General features: G+C 53.6%; 1 protein-coding gene across 3 annotated transcripts in view; it reads right to left on the minus strand.

The window, feature by feature from the left end:
- Mark4 (microtubule affinity regulating kinase 4) overlaps nucleotides 1-16,451 on the minus strand; it is a 31,295-nt gene extending 14,844 nt beyond the window's left edge. For 2 of the 3 annotated variants that reach the window (XR_013108656.1, XM_034507957.2), the window contains exons 1-8: nucleotides 16,092-16,451; nucleotides 9,657-9,857; nucleotides 5,737-5,790; nucleotides 5,577-5,625; nucleotides 5,010-5,075; nucleotides 4,617-4,687; nucleotides 2,743-2,799; nucleotides 674-910 (exon numbers count right to left, since the gene is read on the minus strand). Coding sequence is in view for 2 of the 3 variants with exons in the window: in XM_034507957.2 (XP_034363848.1) it covers nucleotides 674-910; nucleotides 2,743-2,799; nucleotides 4,617-4,687; nucleotides 5,010-5,075; nucleotides 5,577-5,625; nucleotides 5,737-5,790; nucleotides 9,657-9,857; nucleotides 16,092-16,142 (786 nt within the window). In the remaining variant the exon portion in view is untranslated. The remainder of the gene's footprint in view (nucleotides 1-673; nucleotides 911-2,742; nucleotides 2,800-4,616; nucleotides 4,688-5,009; nucleotides 5,076-5,576; nucleotides 5,626-5,736; nucleotides 5,791-9,656; nucleotides 9,858-16,091) is intronic. The other variant, XM_034507934.2, reaches the window with a different exon arrangement.
- Nucleotides 16,452-18,279: the final 1,828 nt, after the last annotated feature.

Consider the following 18,279-nt stretch of genomic DNA (forward strand, 5'->3'; position numbering starts at 1 on the left):
GGGGGCGTGACTCAGTGGTAGAGCCCCTGCCTAGAATCCCCCAGTGAGGGGCTGGGGGCGTGGCTCAGTGGTAGAGCCCTGCCTAGAATCCCCCAATGAGGGGCTGGGGGCGTGGCTCAGTGGTAGAGCCCCTGCCTAGAATTCCCCAGTGAGGGGCTGGGGGCGTGGCTCAGTGGTAGAGCCCCCGCCTAGAATCCCCAGTGAGGGGCTGGGGGCGTGGCTCAGTGGCAGAGCACTTACTTGGCCTTTAGTTCCATCCCCATCAGCAGAATCCCCGAGCCTTTCATCTGAACCCAGCCTCCTTCCCCTATCCTCGTTAAGTAAACACTAGTCTATTCCCACTTTCTGCAGATTTCCCTAATCTGGCCACTGCACAGAAATGAAGCCCTGCCTTCTGTCACCACTTGTGAGGCTCACCCCTCCTGCCTCTCTTATGCGCACTGGATTTGAAAGCCTTAAATGGGGCGTGACCCAGAAAGTTCTAATGATTTTTCCCCCAGAACAGGTCAATATTAGAACCGAAATCCACCAGCTGTACAGCTCATAGCTTGGGCCCCAACAGTACTGGGCATACCGGCTGGCCTTCAGGCAGTGGGCACCCGAGTCACCCCCTGCTCTCATCTAACCATGTGACCTCAGGCCCACATGACCCTGCCCACCCCATCCCTGGCACCTTGAGGTTGTGCCCATCGAAGGGCAGGGAGCCGCTGACCAGCGTGTACAGGATGACACCCAGGCTCCAGATGTCCACCTCTGGCCCGTCATACTTCTTGCCCTGGAACAGTTCTGGGGCGGCGTACGGGGGGCTCCCACAGAAGGTGTCCAGCTTGGAGCCCAGCGTGAACTCATTGCTGAAGCCGAAGTCTGCGATTTTGATGTTGGCCTCAGCATCCAGCAACAGGTTCTCAGCCTGAGAGAGAACGAGAAGCCAGAGGGTGAAGACAGAGGCAAGACTGTCTACCAGCACTAGAGTTACAGGCCTGCACCATCACACCGTGGTTATGTAAAGCCCATGGCCTTGTGCATCCTAGGCTAGTACTCCTCAGGGTGAACTATGTCTGAAGCCTGGTGACATTTTTCCCTGTGATATCTGAGGCTCCACAGTCCAACCTTAGTTCTGATGGTCTCCATCTGGACCTGAGAAACAACTTTGGTCAATTTCAGTCTCCTCCACTAGGTGGCGCAAACCTCCGGGTTAATTCTCCCCATCACCCAAGCAGAAAAAGATGGCAAAGCGCCTGCCTCATCCATATCCATAAAGTATCCACAGCCATTCCATGGTGGGCTTCATGGTCTTTGACCTCACTACATAGACCAGGCTATCCTCCAACTGAAGGAAATTACCTCCTGAGTGCTGGGATCACACAAACTTGTACCCCTGTCCCTGACATGTGGCTTGCTATTTGAAAAGCTATTGTAGAGCCCAGGCTTCAAAAGCGTGGCAGTTCTCCTGTGCCTCATCTTCCCGAGGGCTGGGGTTGCAGGTGAGACCTGCACATCCAACTCTCCCCGCAAGCTGTGCCTGCTTTTGTCGTTGCAATTTTGAGGCAGGGTCTCATCTAGCTGAGGCTGACCTTAAACTTCTTAGTGGTCCCCCTTTCTCCTCTGTGGTTGAGACGTGAACCCAGGGCCTTGGACACACCAAGCGAGCACTCAGTTACACACTCCATGTGTAGTCCTCGGCCTGATCAGCGTGCCTGCACCACCCAAGAACTGAGATTACAGGCATGCAGCACACGGGGCTAGCCCCAGGGAAGTTCGTTGGTTTTCATTTTTACATGTATATGCCTGGGAATTGGGACAGGAGATGCACAGCCTACGGAGGTCAAAGGCTAACTCTGCAGAGCCAGTTCTCTCCTTCCAACACGTGAGTCCCCAGGGATTGAACACTGGTTGAGGACGGCAAGTGCCTTTATCCACTAAAACCACCTCAGGACACCTCCCCCCAGAGCTCTGAAAAACAATGAAACATCTCTGATCTCAGGCACGAAGTCTGTCTTTAAAGCCCTTAGCGCCAATAAAATAAAGTAAAATAAACAAAAAGAATGCAGGTGGTGCTGGCAGACACCTCTGATCCCAGCACTCGGGAGGCAGAGGCAGGTGGATCTCTGTGAATCAGAGACCAGTCTGGTCTACAGAGCGAGTTCCAGGACAGTCAGGGCTACACAGAGAAACTGAAAAATTAAAAATAAGTGAATTAATATAAAAATAAAATAAAGCCCTAGTGCGCAGCCAGCACACAGTAGGTGCTCTGGAAGGATAACCCAGACCAGCTTACTAGGCTATCTGGTCACAGATTTCTGTGGTTCTTTGACAAGAATGCAGGGGGCAGGGGTGACCTGAGAGGCTGTGGAGCTTGGCTACAGTAGGCACGAGGGTTGGGCCCTAGGGGTCTCCTTCCCATCCTTGTTGCCTGCCTTGTGCCTCTCTGCCATCCTAAGACTCTGGGCTTCCAAGACTCTGGAGTAACTTGGGCCTGAAAGCCAAGTTCTCAGGGATTCCAGAAGGTCCGAATGTCAGAGACACAGCAACCCTGAAGGCTGAATACAGATAGCCTATCTCATCTCCATGGCCATCCTGAGGCTGTCCCAGGACACGCAGTCCCATTGCCAGCCTCCCACCTCCATTACGTCACAAATGCCTGGGAAAAAGCCCTGGGCGCTGCAGCTGGGGAAAGTCAAAGGGAGGACCTGGGAAACGCAAGGGTGGCTGACAGCGGGGGTCACGGTGAGAGGGGCTTACCTTCAGATCCCTGTGGACAATGTTCTTCTGGTGACAGTAGTGCACGGCTGACACGATCTACGGTTGAACACAAGTCATGTGTGATGCCAGTCTTCTGTGTCCCTTGCAGCCCATGAAGCCACCGCCCACAGCTGGCCTCCAAGCTCAGTAGCTCTGGGTACAAGCTGAGGCCCTAGGGGCTCAGCCAGGTTCAGAGAGCATGGAACACCCTGACACCTGATAGTCTCACAGGCAGATCACACACACACATGCACACACACAAGCATGCACATGCATTGTACTTGGTTGTAGTATCAAGACCTTGGGACTAGCCCATGTTTGGGAACTCCCAAAGTGCCCCATGCTGAGAAACAGGTATGCGGTCCCCAACTCACCAGGGCTACAATCCTTGTCCCTGAAGGTGCTTACTCTACACAAAGGGTGCCCACTCACAGGACACACACTCTGAAATGCTTCTCACACCCATGCATCCTCATTTCACACCAGTGGATCTGCTCACCCTGAATCTGTTCTTCACTCCTGAACATCCTGTTACCTCACACTGCATGTCCACTCACCTCACACCTGGTCCTCACACTGCATGTCCACTCACCTCACACATGGGCCTCACACTGCATGTCCACTCACCTCACACCTGGTCCTCACACCTGCATGTCCACTCACCTCACACCTGGGCCTCACACTGCATGTTCACTCACCTCACACCTGGGCCTCACACTGCATGTCCACTCACCTTACACCTGGGCCTCACACTGCATGTCCACTCATCTCACACCTGGGCCTCACACTGCGTGTCCACTCAACTCACACCTGTGTGTCCTCACCTCACACCTGGTACTCACATTGCATGTCCACTCACCTCACACCTGGGCCTCATACCTGTGTGTCCACTCACCTCACACCTGCTTGTCCATTCACTCATACCCAGTCCTCACAGCTGCTTGTCCAGTCACCTCACATCTGGGCTTCACATTAGTGTGTCCTCTAACTTCCATATACACTCTCACCCAATGTGCACACCCTAGGTGAGAGTGGGTGAGTTCTCCACACCTAGGCACTACCATGACACACCTGATACCAAGCACCTGCAGGTCCTGTCAGAAGCCCCACGCCCATCTTGCCACTCCAATGCATGCAGCTACCTCATACCTACACACACCCCTTCAAGAACCCACATGCCTTTGTCTGCATCTATGAGTTGTGTATGCATGTGTTTCTACAAGCTCCCACACGTAAGTGCATGTGTACATGTGTGGAGGCCAGAAGCCGACATCAGTGTGTCCTTTACTGGGGGAGGGCATCTCTCTCACTGAGCCAGGAGCTTGACAATCCAGCTAGTGGAACGACCCAGCCACAGTGAGCCCAGCTGCCTCCTGGTGCTGGCTGCCACACCCACCAGCGGGGCCAGGGTGGGGGGGTGGGGATGGGAGTGGGGGTGGTCAGGGAACTAAACTCTAGCTCTCTGACTGGCTTAGCAGGGCTGCCCCCACTGTGCCATCTCCCCAGCCTTTCTTTTTGTTTTTCCTTTCCTTCTCCACCCCCTCCCTCTTTCCTTCTCTCTCTGCCTGTCTCTCTCTTTCTTTCATGACAGGGTCTTGTGTAGCCCAGGCTAGCTTCAAGCTCTATGTGGCTGAGGATGAACTTGAGCCCCTGATCCCCCCAGCTTGGCCACGCACACTCCAGCGCTTTCCCACCCCACCCACCCCAGGCCTCAGCACCCACTCACCCCCATCACTCGGACCTTGGCCCCCAACAGTCTCCTCCCATCTGGGTCCCTGTGCATCCTCACCCTTGTGTATGAGCACGTGCATGGCACACAACTCGCCCACCACCCAGCCCTTCTTCCCAGGGAGCCAGAGCACCCTGTCTCTCACCTGCCGAAACTTGGCTCGAGCCTCCTTCTCCTTCATGCGGCCGTGTGACACGAGGTAGTCAAACACTTCTCCTGCAGAGAGCAAGACAGTGAAAGTTGGAGCCAGAGACTGGGGAGGGGAGGTATTGTGAGAGCAAGGTGTGGTGGGACAAGTGAGTAAGGTGTGGGGGCCTGGGGGGGATGTATGAGCAGGGTATGAGGGCCTGGGGGAGATGTGTGAGCAGGCAAGGGGGTGGGGGGATGTGTGGGCAGGGTGTGGGGGTATGGGGGGATGGGTGGGCAGGGTGTGGGGGTCAGGAGGCGTGAGAGAGCAGGGTGTGGGGGTCTGGGGGGATGGGTGAGCAGGGTGTGGGGGTCAGGAGGTGTGAGAGCAGGGGGTGGGGCGGAGCCTCACCTGCGCTAGCATATTCCATCACCAGGTATAGCGTCTTCTCCGTCTCTATCACCTCAAAAAGCTTCACTGGGGGTGGGGAGGGTCGAGGTGTTAGGTCAGTGTGGAAGAGCCCACCATTCTCCACCCAGACTACAGCCATCTGCCAATCATCACGTGCCTCCCACCAGAACCCTCAGGGGCTCCCTGGGCGCAGCCAGGTTTTCCACACTGCTCAGCTTCCGTTCCTCTACACAAGGGTTTCAGCTCGGTGAAGCCGAGGACTGTGCCAGTGTCGCTGGCGTTCGGCAGTTACACAGTCAGTACTCGTGATCGCCACATCCAGGCGGGGCTACACTGTGTTCTCCTCAGTGACCACCTCTGCTTCATGACCATGAATGCCATGGTTCACACAGACCCTGGGCAGGCTAATCTTACCCAGTCATTACACCTTGCTACAGATCCACACTCCAGAAAACAAAGTGGAGGCCCAGGGAGCCTCAGCCGTGCAGAAATGACTGCACACAGTGGCCAGGTCTCTAATACAGTTCCACCCTCCCTTCCCATGCCACTCATGCCAGCTCTCCTCACCGATGTTGGGGTGATTGAGTCCCTTCATAATTCGGACTTCTCTGAACAGCTGGGCAAGACCAGAAAGGAAGAACAGACAGTTGTGAGTGGGGGTGGGAGGACCCCTTCCCCGCTCCAGGCCTGGTCAGGTGTCCGCCCTGTTCCTTTCTCTGGGCCTTACCTTCTGCAAGCTACTGGGGTTCAGCTGGGTTTTATCAATGATCTTGATAGCGACCTATAGGTAGAAGAAGTTGGGAAGGTCAAATCCCCCAGCCTAGATCCCGCAACATGTTTGGGGCCAGACTGGACTAGACGAGACATGTGAGACATCATGTCAAAAATAATTTTTTAAAATATTGAATATTATGTGTTAATTGAGCTAAGTATAGTTAGTGGTCCAGGCCTATAGTGCCAACAACTGGGAGGCAGAGAGTCAGAGACAGAATGGTCTACGTGGCAAGTCCTAGGCTAACGAGGGACAGGAGAGACATTAAACATGTGACTGTGAGTGCACAGGGTGGCTCACGGCCATCAGTAACTCAAGTTACAAGGTGCCCAGTGCTGTCTTCTGCCTGCCGTGGGTCCTCACACACACGTACACACGCCCACCACACACGTACACACGCCCACCACACACGTACACACGCCCTCCACACACGTACACACGCCCACCACACACGTACACACGCCCACCACACACGTACACACGCCCACCACACACGTACACACGCCCACCACACACGTACACACGCCCTCCACACACGTACACACGCCCACCACACACGTACACACGCCCACCACACACGTACACACGCCCACCACACACGTACACACGCCCACCACACACGTACACACGCCCACCACACACGTACACACGCCCACCACACACGTACACACGCCCACCACACACGTACACATGTCCACCTGCAGAAGCACAGACACACAATTCAAATAAGTGAATCTTATCCCAGGTGTGGTAAAGCACTTGGGAAGCAGAGGCAGGGTGATTTTGGTGAGTTCTGGGCCAGCCTGGTCTACATGAGTTCCAGGCCAGACAAGATTACACAGGGAGACCCTATCTCAAAGGGGGGGAGTAAAAAAAAAATCTCAAAATTAAAAAAAAAAGAACAAATCTTAAAAAAAAAAAAAAAGCAACCTCTGGAATGGAGTCTTCCCCATTCCATTCCTCAGGAACGGTCTGAGCTCCGTGGGGAGTGGGCCCTGTGCCCTTGCTAGGTTCTCTTTTTGTGAGAATTTTTGTCAGGCACTTTCCATGCCAGTATTGAGACAGTCATATGGTTCCTTTCATCTGTGAGTGTGACGTGTGACAGAGCACAGGAATGAATTGTGGAAAGAAAAACAACTCCGCATTCTTAGGAAGGCCCAGCGCTGGGACCACGCGGGTGGAGCGGATCCCATCCCTGACGTTGTGTTTGAGATGAGGGGTGGTGAGATGGCTCAGAGGCAAAGGCTACAAGCCTGACACCCTGAGTCTGAGCCTTGGAGCTGACAGGGGTGAGAGGAGGCAGGAAATCCTTGTAAGTTGTCCTTTGACCTCTACACACATGTGCACTTCCAAGGTACTCGGAGAAATATGAAAACAAAGCGAGTTTTGATTTAAGCCTTAGTAGATGGAGCAAAATCCTATCTCAAAAAAGGAAAGGGTTTTCATTTGTATGTACACTGATGAGTAATGCTGTTGAGGCCCAAGCTCGAGTCCCTGTTCGGGCGCCAAAATAATGTTGGGGTCCACACTAGCCCCACGTTGGGGCGGCCAAAATAAATGTTGCAGCCCAGGCAAAATGTTGAGGCCCGGGCCAACCCACGTTTGGGTGGCCACTGTATCCCGGCCCAAGCTGCTGCTCTGGTCTGCGGGTCGGGGTTCAGAAAGAGCGAGGGTGAGGGCAGACTCAAAGAATGGAGACCAGACAGGGTGTGATTCAATCCCGTTTATTCTTCAGTCTCTCTTCCTCTAAGTGTCTCCTGTCTGATTCTCCCTCTATAGTCTGATTTCTGATCTGTTCTGTCTCTGCCTTTTATATGTCTTACTTCTAAGCCACGCCTCTAAGTTACACCTTTAATCATGCCCTTAGGTCTTGTCTCTAAATCTGATCTCTACACTTCTAAATCACACTCTTAAGTTACACACCTTTAATCTCACACACCTTTAATCTCACACACCCAAGGTATCTAAACCAAGATTATCGGAGTGTGCTCAGCTGTTGTAGGCTATTGTAATCCAAGTCTCATGTCAGGGTATATGGCTCAAGATGGCTGCAAAGCTGATAGCCGCTTTCTGCTAAAAGTCGGCCCCCAACATAATGCCAGCCTGCCGTTCCGACTCTTAGGATTTGTTTTGCTTTGATTTTTAAATGGACTAGAATTCACTCTGTAGACCAGGCCAGTCTCTGAACTCACAGAGATCCTCCTGCCTCCACCTCCTGAGTGCTGGGATTAAAAGCATATGCTACCATGTCTGGTTCTTAGAGTTCTGGGTTGTGTTGTGCTCCTGGGCATCAAACCCAAGGCCTTGTACAAGCCAGGAAGGAACCCCCCTCCACCACTGAGCCACACCCAGCCACTGAGTCACGCCCCCAGCCACTGAGCCACGCCCCCAGCCACTGAGCCACGCCCCAGCCCCTCACTGGGGATCCTAGACAAGCTTTGTCCTGTAGAGCCTACTGCTGTGGCCAAATAAATACAGAAAACAGGCAGTAGGCACTAGTGTGCTGCAGACGTGTCATCAGTAGTCAGGAAGCAGACAGGAGATTGTGAGAGCCTGAGGCCACAGAGTCAGACTTGTCTTAAAACACAAACAGGCTCTGGAGAGTGGTTAAGAGCACTGGCTGCCCCTCCAGAGGACTGGGGTTCAATCCCAGCACCCACATGACAGCTCGCACCTGTCTGTAACTCCAATTCCAGAGCTTCTCAAACCCTTACACAGACACACAGACAACACCAATAGATGTAAAATAAAAATAAACTGTAAAAAAATGTATTTTAAAATAACAATCAAGGCATGGTGGCACACTCCTTTAATCCCTGCATTCAGGAGGCAGAGGCAGGTAGATGTCTTCGGTGTTCAAAGGCTAGCCTGGTCTGTGTGGCAATTTCCAGGTTACCCAGTGAGACCCTATCTTACAAGAACACAACCACAAACAAACAAAAACAAAAATAAAAAACAAACAAAACACCAAGCAAACAGAATATATTATATACATATATGGAACTATCAAATAACAAAATTAATCACTAAAATAATTGGGGAAATAAATGAAGCAGGCAGGCTGGAGCTAAGGTAAAGCACCTACTTCATAAACTTTAGGAACTAAGTTTGAATGAACTCTCAGCACTCTTGTTAAGAAAGCTAGACATGGCCATGAGAGGCCAGAATCCCAGCGCTGGGACAGGAAGCAGGGCAGGATGGTGGGCTTGTTGCCCAGCCAACCTAACGTTAGGAAGCCACAAGCTCCCAGTTTAGTGAGAGAACCCATCACACAGCAAACAGGTAGAATCAGACATCTGTCCTGCTCTGGTCTCTCTCTCACACACACATACCCAGTAAATAAACAAATAATACAATAAAATACACAACACCTAAGGACGAAGGCAGGCAGGCAGGCAACACCTGGGACCCAGGACTTCCTAAGACAATCCAAGGACCCCTCTAACTGGTTTTCTACTTCCTTCTGGGACTATTCTAGAAAATTTTGAGCACGTTATGGATGGAGAGATGGCTCAGCACTTAAAAGCACTTGCTGCTCTTCCATGGGACCGTGTGTGGTTCCCAGCACCCATGTCAGACATCTCGAAAGTGCCTGTAACTCAAGCTCCAAAAGATCTTATGCCTCTGGCCTCCATGGGCATTGCAGATGGATCTCTCTGAGTCTGAGGCCAGCCTGGTCTAGAGAGCAAGGTCTAGGAAAGCCAGGGCTACACAGACAGATCATGTCTCAAAACAAAACTACCTTTAAATTCTGAGCAAGTTGGACAATTTTCTGAAGGCCAGCCAGGACCAGCCCTGACCTCACATCACACCTTGCCTCTTGATCTGTCCCCTCCCCCGCCACCAACCTCAGCCCCTCGGTCACATCCACTCACCTCCCGGCCTGTGAGGATATGCCGAGCCAGCTTGACTTTGGCGAAGTTGCCCTTCCCGATGGTCCTTAGCAGCCTGTAGTTGCCCACATGGGGTTGTTCCTCGGGGCAGGAAGCGATAGAGTTCCGGCAACGGGCACCCAGAGAACGGCTAGACCAGGATGGCCCTTTATCTGAAGATCGTCCACTGCCCAAGGTGCCATGCTGTGTGGAGATTAACATGTGAGCCATCTCAGTTCCTTCCCACTACAGTGACACCCCAGGGCCAGTGTGGCTCTCTGGAGCTCTAGACACTGTACCCTCGAGACCCTTTGCAAACTTGGGTCAAGGAAGGATCATCCATCCCACACAGATCTCCTGCAGGGGCTGCAGCTGCCTCCTGAGTTCCTTCCTAACACCAAATAAACCAGGTGTGGCTGGGCAGTGGTGGCGCACGCCTTTAATCCCGGCACTTGGAAAGCAGAGGCAGGCGGATTTCTGAATTCGAGGCCAGCCTGGTCTTCAGAGTGTGTTCCAGGACAGCCAAGGCTATACAGAGAAACCCTGTCCCGAAAAAACCAAAAATAAATAAATAAATAATAAAAGAAAAATAAACCAGGTGTGGCAAACACTTGGAAACAAGGCAGGAAGATCAAGAGTACAAGGTCATCCTCCATTACACAGAGTTCCAGGCTAGCCTGGGCTACTCCTTTTGTTTTGTTGAGACAGGCCCCTTTGAAGCCCAGGTTGGTTTTGAACTGACTGCACAGCTTAGGACAGCTTTAATGCTCTGCCTTCTTGGCTCCACTTTTTTTTTTTTTTTTTTTTTTTTTTGGTTTTTCAAGACAGGGTTTCTCTGTGTATCCCTGGCTGTCCTGGAACTCAGTCTGTAGACCAGGCTGGCCTTGAACTCAGAAATCCGCCTGTCTCTGCCTCCCAAGTGCTGGGATTAAAGGCGTGCACCACCACCGCCCGGCTTAGGCTCCACTTTTCAATGGCTGGGATGATAACTGTGGACCACACTGCCTCCACACAGTCCCATCTCAAGAAGATCCAAGCATGGGCAACATTCTCGGTGGTGGGTGGGGCACTTGGCTCCTTGGCACAAGGCTCAGGGTTCTGTCCCCAGTTTCTGTCCCTAGTAGTGCACAAGGACAGGGGCCTGAGACAGACCACCAAGGTCTCAGACATGCCTGCCTGCCAGCTCCCTTCCTCTCCCTTCCTCCTGCTGGTCTTGCTAGCATCTCCAGACTGTATTCTTCTAAACACTGCTGACCTCAGCCTCCAGTGAGCGCCAGCCTTCATGCAAACCCAACACCCCGTCCCAGCAAGCGCAGGGCCCAACACACTAACTCATCCGTCAAGGCCCCTGGGCCAGCCCCAAGTCTATTTTCTTAGGGTGGGCTAATGGGCAGGGCAGGAAAGGGTCTGGAGTAGCTCAGGCTGCCCTCAAACTGAATATGTAGCCAAGGATAACCTTGAACTCCTGATATCCCAGCACTGGCCCACCTGGTTTTGGGATTACAAGCCCGAGTCACATCTGGCCTTCCAGGCCCTCAACTCTACACCCCAACATGTCCCTGCCTCATTCCCAGCTGGCCATCTGCACATTTTACAGTGGTCTCCTCAGATACCCATGTGTCAGCTTTCCATGGTTTGAAAACGTTACAATACATTTCAGCAATTTTGTTCCTTTCTTTTTTGAGTTTTTGTTTTTTAAAGACAGGGCCTTATGTAGCCCAAGCTGGCCTTGAGTATGTAATTGAAGATGGCCTGAAACTCTCTGTCATTAGTCTTCCTCTATTTTGGCATGCTGTTAGTCTCTTGTGCTGTCCTATTTATTGACTTATTTATTTAGTTTTAATTTTTTGATACTAAGTCTCATTCTGGAGCCCAAACTGGGCCAGAACATGTAATAATCCTCCTGCCTCAGCCTCACAAGAGCTGGAATTACATGTATGTCCAGCTTTATGTCACAGATGAGACAGGATCTCACGTAGCCCAGGCTGGCCCTGAATTCCTGATACTCCTGCCTCGGCCTCCCAAGTGCAAACCTGGCAGGCCTGCACCGCCCTGCCAGGCTTGTACCAAATTTATAATTAACCTTATCAGCTCATGTGTACAAGGAAAGAAAGAAACAGAGTTTGGAACAGTCACATCTTGGGAGCTGCTGGGAGGGTCTTAGATCATATTCCACAGATTGGTGGACACTGCCCCCCATCACTGTTGCCCCAGATTCTCCAGCAAACGGCAGAACTCTTTATCTGAGCCCAGCATCTTGCCCCCAGCCACTCTGTCCACCTCTCCAGGAAACACTGTTTCATCCTGACTGCCGTCCTTCCTAACAGTGACACGCTTGCGGCCCTGCTGTCTCCCACGCCATCAGCTCCTGTTCCTGCCGACCTGTCCTTCCTCAGCCTCCCCAATGAGGTGACCTGCTCAGGCCCAGCTGCCCTGTCCTGATTGGGAACCTCCAGGGACTGGACCTTCCTTTCTTGGCTGCAGCTCTGAGAGCCAGAGGCCCTGGCTGATCTCCCTCCGTGTCCTCCTCAGGGCTGGGGAAAACAGGACACAGGACAGAGAGGAAGAGAGAAGGCTGGACAGTCAGCGAGCCGAGGCCTGAGCAGGCAAGGAAGCTCTGCCAGGCCACTACACAGAAATGACCTGCATTTCACAAGCATGGAAAGCCATGGAGCATTGTCCTTATTTTACAAGCAGGGGAAACCGAGTCCTACAGCTGGATCTAAATGCAGCCATTTTAGCAAATAGATGTTCCTTATAAGTATCACATTAGACTGTCTCCTGCTTCTGCACCTGTTTTTGTCTTTTGTGTGTGTGAAGTTCTCACGTACTAGAGAAATGCTCCTGCACTGAGCCACGCCCCCAGCCCCTCACTGGGGGATTTTAGGCAGGGGCTCTACCACTGCATTATCCTCAGTACCCACTTTTTTTTTTGTATGTGTGTGCAGGTATGTTCACCCATGGAGGTCAGAGGTCAGTTTGGGGCATTTTCCTCTATTACCCTCCACAGAAACACTCCCTCTTCACTGAACCTAGAGACTGTCATTTCAGCTAGACCAGCTGGCCCCAAGTACCTGGTATCGGCCTAGCCCTACTTGCCCCACCCCCTCCCAATGCTGGGGTTACAGGCTTGTTCCGCCATGCCCAGCTTTTACGTGGGTGCTGGAATCGGAACCCAGGTCTTTATACTTTCACAGTAAGCACTTTACCTAGTGAGCCATCTCCCCACCCCACCTCCCAGCCTTCATTTTAATTTGAATATTGAGATAAGATCTTGAAAACTTGAAATCTTCCTGCCTCAGTTTCCCAAGTAGCTGAGTTCACTGGCTTACTCCACCACCCCTGCTTGCCATGTGGCTTTTACTAGGAGGATGATACCATCCTTGTACAACCAGGTCCCTCACCTACACTCAGTTCCCAACTGAGCCCAGTGAGGAAAGCCCTGAACACCCATAGTCTAGGGAGAAACAAAGGCTGGGAGAGATAAGTGCCGGCCTGTGCACCTAGCTTCCTCACAAGGAAAATGCCTACCACAAATAGCATCCCAGCTACTTGGGAAGCAGGGGCAATCTTAAACTCAAGGTCTGAACACTGGAGTGAGTTTAAGAACAGCCTGGGCAACTCACTGAGATATAGACTCAGAGACAAGTAAAAGAACTGAGATAGTTCAGCATTAAAGAACTTGTTAATTAGGGGCTGGGGGCGTGGCTCAGTAGTAGAGGCCCCGCCTAGCATGTAGAAAACCCTGGCTTTAACTCTGAGTACTGTGCTGTGGATATGGTGGGCAGAGCCCTGGTCCATGGTACAGTCCCTAGCACAGCCAATAAAAGGAATAAGATTATACAAGGCTGGTATCCTCACCCCTCACCTGTCCCCGGCTCATGCCACTAATATCCCAGCTCCTGTGGGTCCAGCCACAGTGACCATTCTCAAGCCCAGACTTGGAAAGTTTCCCCCAGGCTCAAGCAGGGAAAGTGCTTCAGGCTCCTGAGTGTTGATCCTCCCAGATGCCACCACCGCAGTGGCTCAGGGCCCCTGGGAACAGCAGGCAAGTGGTAGAGATGAAAGATAACGTCTCTGATCCCTGCTGAGTTAGGAGTCTGGAGAAGAACCCCTGTTGGGTGCTGCCAGGGGGCTCCCTCAGACACAGGAAGGCACTCCATTGAAGCCTGCATGGCTGGGGGACCCTTGCAAGGGGGTAGCTGGAGCAGGGGCTGATGAAACCCCCAGGGGTTAGGGGCAGAAGCTAAAATTGGCCCACACCACCAGCTGGCCCGGATCCCTCCTAACGGACAGACTGGTGCCTGAACGCCATGCCTGTTGCTAGGGAACATAGGGAAGCTGGCCTTGGTCTCCGCAGCTCTAGAAGTTGGTATAAAAGAACATGACCTTTTGTGGGTCTCACAAAGGTCAGCAGGTAGCAGGGGAGGGGTCTGCAACCTCAGACTGCAGAAAGAGACAGATGTCACTACAGACAAGACAAAGTTATCTTCTCAGACTGGAGTCAAAAGACAGAACTACCCATCTTAGTACTCCCACCACACCCCAACAATCTCAGGAATGCAGGGAAGAGGCTCAGAGAGGTGAGGTTACTGGCCTGAGGTCACACAGTAGAGTGATGTGAATATGAGTTTATTTGAATACTTAAAGTAGCGATAATCACAACACGTGACCTGAAGAAGTCCCTGTCAGGAAGGTACCCCATCAACCCACTTACAAGGAAACTGAGGCTGGAACAGACTCTGGGATCTTGCCTGACAACTATTGACAGCTGTAGTTGAGAACACACCGCCTTCTGACTCAGATCCACAGTCATGCCAGCAACCAACGGCCATGAGCGCCGCCTATGTACCAGACTTCACCCACATGTCTCCGGTAATTCTTTGAGGGACTCAAGTCGTTACCCCCACCCCTCCAATACACACATACTTTCCAAGGCCGGAATCGGGCTCAGAGAAGGAGAGCCAATAGCCTGAAGACACAATGCAATCTGACACATGGAGGCAGCATTCGAACCCAAGACTCAGGAACAGTGTACCTCTTTGGAATGACTGGGGAGCCAAAAGTGGGTAGGCCTGGTTGAAACCTAAGCCAGCAGGGAGAGGGGCAGAGGGGCGTTATGTGACATCTACCATATGCACTAGAAACACAGATCAAAGTATCAGGCTGCACTCAGGAGGCAGAGGCAGGTGGATCTCTATGAGTTCAAGGCCAGCCTGGTCTACATAGAGGAACTCTTGTCCAAAAACAGCAAGTGTGTAGCTGGGCTCTGTGTTGAAGGTGGTGAGGGTGGCAGGTGGAGGAGCCGGCATAAGAGAGAATGAATCGGTGAGCTAACTTCTGGAAAGCTGTCAGAATTTAGGAAATGCAGGGGAGGGAAGCAGGGTCCTGCCCTGCCGCTGTGAGGGAAGACCCTGGGATGGGAAACAGGGTACAGCAGCCAGGAGTCCCTGAACCAGAGGATCTGGGCTCAGTAAACTCTGAGATGCCAGAGCTAAAGGCCCAGGCAGGGGGAGGTCAGAGGCATGGGCAGAGTAAAGGGAGAGGGGAAGGCTTAGGGCCTGGTGAGGGCAGGAAGCTGGGGAGGGAGGCTTCCTCCAGAAAGCCCAACATCCAGCAAAGAAAGGGGTTCTAGTTAGCAGGGGTGAGGTGAGACTAGGGAGAGTCTCAGGAGGAGGCCGGAGTCAGCCTGGTCTGGGGCCTGGAACCCTACCTAGCGCAGGTTGGAAGCTGAGGCTTCCCTTAGAAAGACCGGACGTACCTGGGTCGCATCTAGGGAACCCCAGAGGCGACAAGGATCCAAGGACAGGGCAGCCTGGCACTGCAGGGTCAGGCCAGGGAGTGGAGACACCTTGAAGGAAGCGGGCAGGGCCCTGGGCCCAGGTGCCATTTGGCTTCCTGGGGGAAGCAGCTCGCAGGAGCCCAAGCGGATCTGGGGACCGGCCAGGGGTAGCAGAGGGAGCCAGGGAGCCAGCACCCCGACTCAGCAAGAGGCAGCGAGGACAGCAGGGCCAGGCCGGGTCGGGCCTTGCGGGGGGATGGGGGGAGACAGGGCTGCGCCTCGGGGAACAGGGGCCCGTGCCATCCGGGAAGAGTCGAGGCCAGGCTGCGGGCGAGCCGGGGGACAGACCCGTCAGCCGAGGAAGGGAGGGGCTGCCGGCGGGCAGGGGAGGGGGCTTCCTGGAGGGAAGAGACCGGGCGGAAGCGCTCTGCAGAGGGACCGGAGAAGGGTCCAAAGACAGGGGCGCCCCTAGGGGTCGGGCTGGGCTGGGGCTGTCGGGAGGAGCGAGCAGAGAGGCCTCAAAGTCATGGGAAGCGTCGGTCTGGGCTGTGGAGCCGGGAAAGGAGTCAAGACTGGCGGGGTCAGTGGTCCGGGAGGGCGAGGGGTTCTATGGCTGGACTCAGGCAGGGTTCCCCAAGGGGCTGGGCCCCACTCACCGTGTCCGAGTTCCGATCGTTGCCCGGGGCCAGCGCCGTTCTCGAAGACATCTTCTCTGGGGTCCCAGGAGGGAAAGGGACAGGGGCGGCCGGGTGGGGGGGGTGGGGATCCTGGGGTCCCCTCTCTTCCCCTCCCCCCCCAGCCGACCTGGGGACGCGAGCTCAAAAGCTGGGCGCCGTGGACGCCCGAGTCCTCGCTGAGGGAGAGCGAGAGAGGGCAGGACGGGGGAGGGGAGAAGACACCGAGGGTCCTAGTGGCCCCGTGCAAGGGGAACCCGGGGCGCCATCTGGGCGGCGGGCAGGCGGGAGGGTGCACGGGCGGGGGCCGGGGAGGGGGCGCGGAGCCGGCCCGGGGCGGCGGCGGAGGGAGGCGACCGAGGCTCTGGGAAGGAAGGGACGTCAGGGGGAGGGGCGCTAGGGGCGGGGCCGGTGGAGGCTCCGCCCCCGCCGCCGGCTCTTAAAGGCACAGGCCAGGGCTGGCTCCAGGGTTCTGGGGGCGGAGGCAGGTCTGGGCGTGCCGGTCTCCAGCAAGTTCTCACAAGAGAATCGGAGTCACCGGCAGAGAGTTGCTGAGGAGAGAGCAGGGGGAGATGTTGAGAGGATGGGAGAGGGAGACACACAAACAAGAGGTGGAAAGAAGCAGAGTCACAAAGAGAGACAGAGAAGCCAAGGACAGAGACAAAAGGACAGAAAGGGGACAGAGACAGGGACACACAAAGAGAGAGAGAGAGAGAGAGAGAGAGAGAGAGAGAGAGAGAGAGAGAGAGAGAGAGAGAGAGATTGAGGGACAGAGACAGATACAAAGACAGAAGAGAGAGTATCAGGCAAGGCGGAGGGAGGGAACGAAAGAGACAAAGAGAAACTTCAGGACTGGAAGTATGCCGAGGAAAGGAAAAGGCAGCAAGAAAGAAGAGGGAGGCAGAGGGAGGGAGGGAGAGGGCACAGGCTCTGTGCTGTCATCCCGACCCTCAGGAGGTTGAAATAATGGATTACTGTGAGTTGAGACTATACTCACCAAAGTCCTGTCTCAAAAAACAATAGCCAAAATTGAAACCAGTCCCTGGAGTGAAGAAGGTGAGGGGTTCAAGGACATCCTGAGTCTCAGCCCCGGGTGGGGCGAGGGTAGATAACCGGCAGCCCTGGCTGGTCTCACTTTCCCAGTCCATACAATGAAGGAGAGAGAGGCTCCATTGCCTACCCCTCCCTGGCTAGCTGGAAGCCCAGACAGGTGTTGACTTGCTAGGGCAAACAGACTGGAGGGGGTGAGGGCTGTGTGAGAACACACTGTGCCTTGAGAGATGAAAGAAAGTGTATGTGTGGAGGGGGTGCATCACCCTGCTCCAGAGCCCTTGGTCTTGCTGTCTTAGAAAGTCTTCCTGAGCCTCAGTTTCCCTTTGTGAAAAATCAGATGTTGCAAGCATGGTGGTACCCTGGAAAGTTTGAAGGTCCGATCATCCTCAACCACACAGTGAATTCAAGACTAGCCTGGTCTACATGAGACCCTGTCAGACAGAATGAAGGCCAAAAGAGACAGAGGAGAACAGCCACATGCTAGGACTAGCTCAAGCAAGCTGAGCTAGGACTGGCTATTAAGCATGAACATTTTAAAAAGTTAAATTATGCAAACATGGAAGTAAGCAAATCGTATTAAAAATTGGCGGGGGTGGGGCACACTGGAGAGGTGGCTCAGTAGTTAGGAACACCGCTGCTCTTCTAGAGGATCTGGGTTCAGTTCCCAGCACCCACATGGTGGCTCACAACCATCTGTAACTCCAGGTCTGGGGGACCTGACGCCCTCTTCTGCCTTCCCCAGTTACTGCGTGCTCGTACGCGTGTGTGCGTGTACACACACACACACACACACACACACACAGATGCAGAACGCCCCAAAACATAAAGTAAACATAAAAGCTATAAAAACAAAGGTCTTCGAGGGTGAGTGGCACGGCTGGGATTATTTATTATATTTGAACAATTTATTAATTCTGGGGAAGACAGGAGTGTGTGTGGTGGTGTCAGGACAAGTTTTGGAAGTCAGTTGTCTCCTCTCTGTGGGTCCCCAGGATCAAACTTGGATCACTAGCCTTAAAGGCAAGTGCCTTCACTCCCTCCCAGCCTCGCAGCCAACCCAACGCGTTTCTCGATTTGAGACCGGTGATCACGTGACCCAAGCCTCCAGGAAGTTCTT

This window comes from Arvicanthis niloticus, chromosome 1 (genome assembly GCF_011762505.2).
Source record: "Arvicanthis niloticus isolate mArvNil1 chromosome 1, mArvNil1.pat.X, whole genome shotgun sequence".
Taxonomy (NCBI): Eukaryota; Metazoa; Chordata; class Mammalia; order Rodentia; family Muridae; genus Arvicanthis; species Arvicanthis niloticus.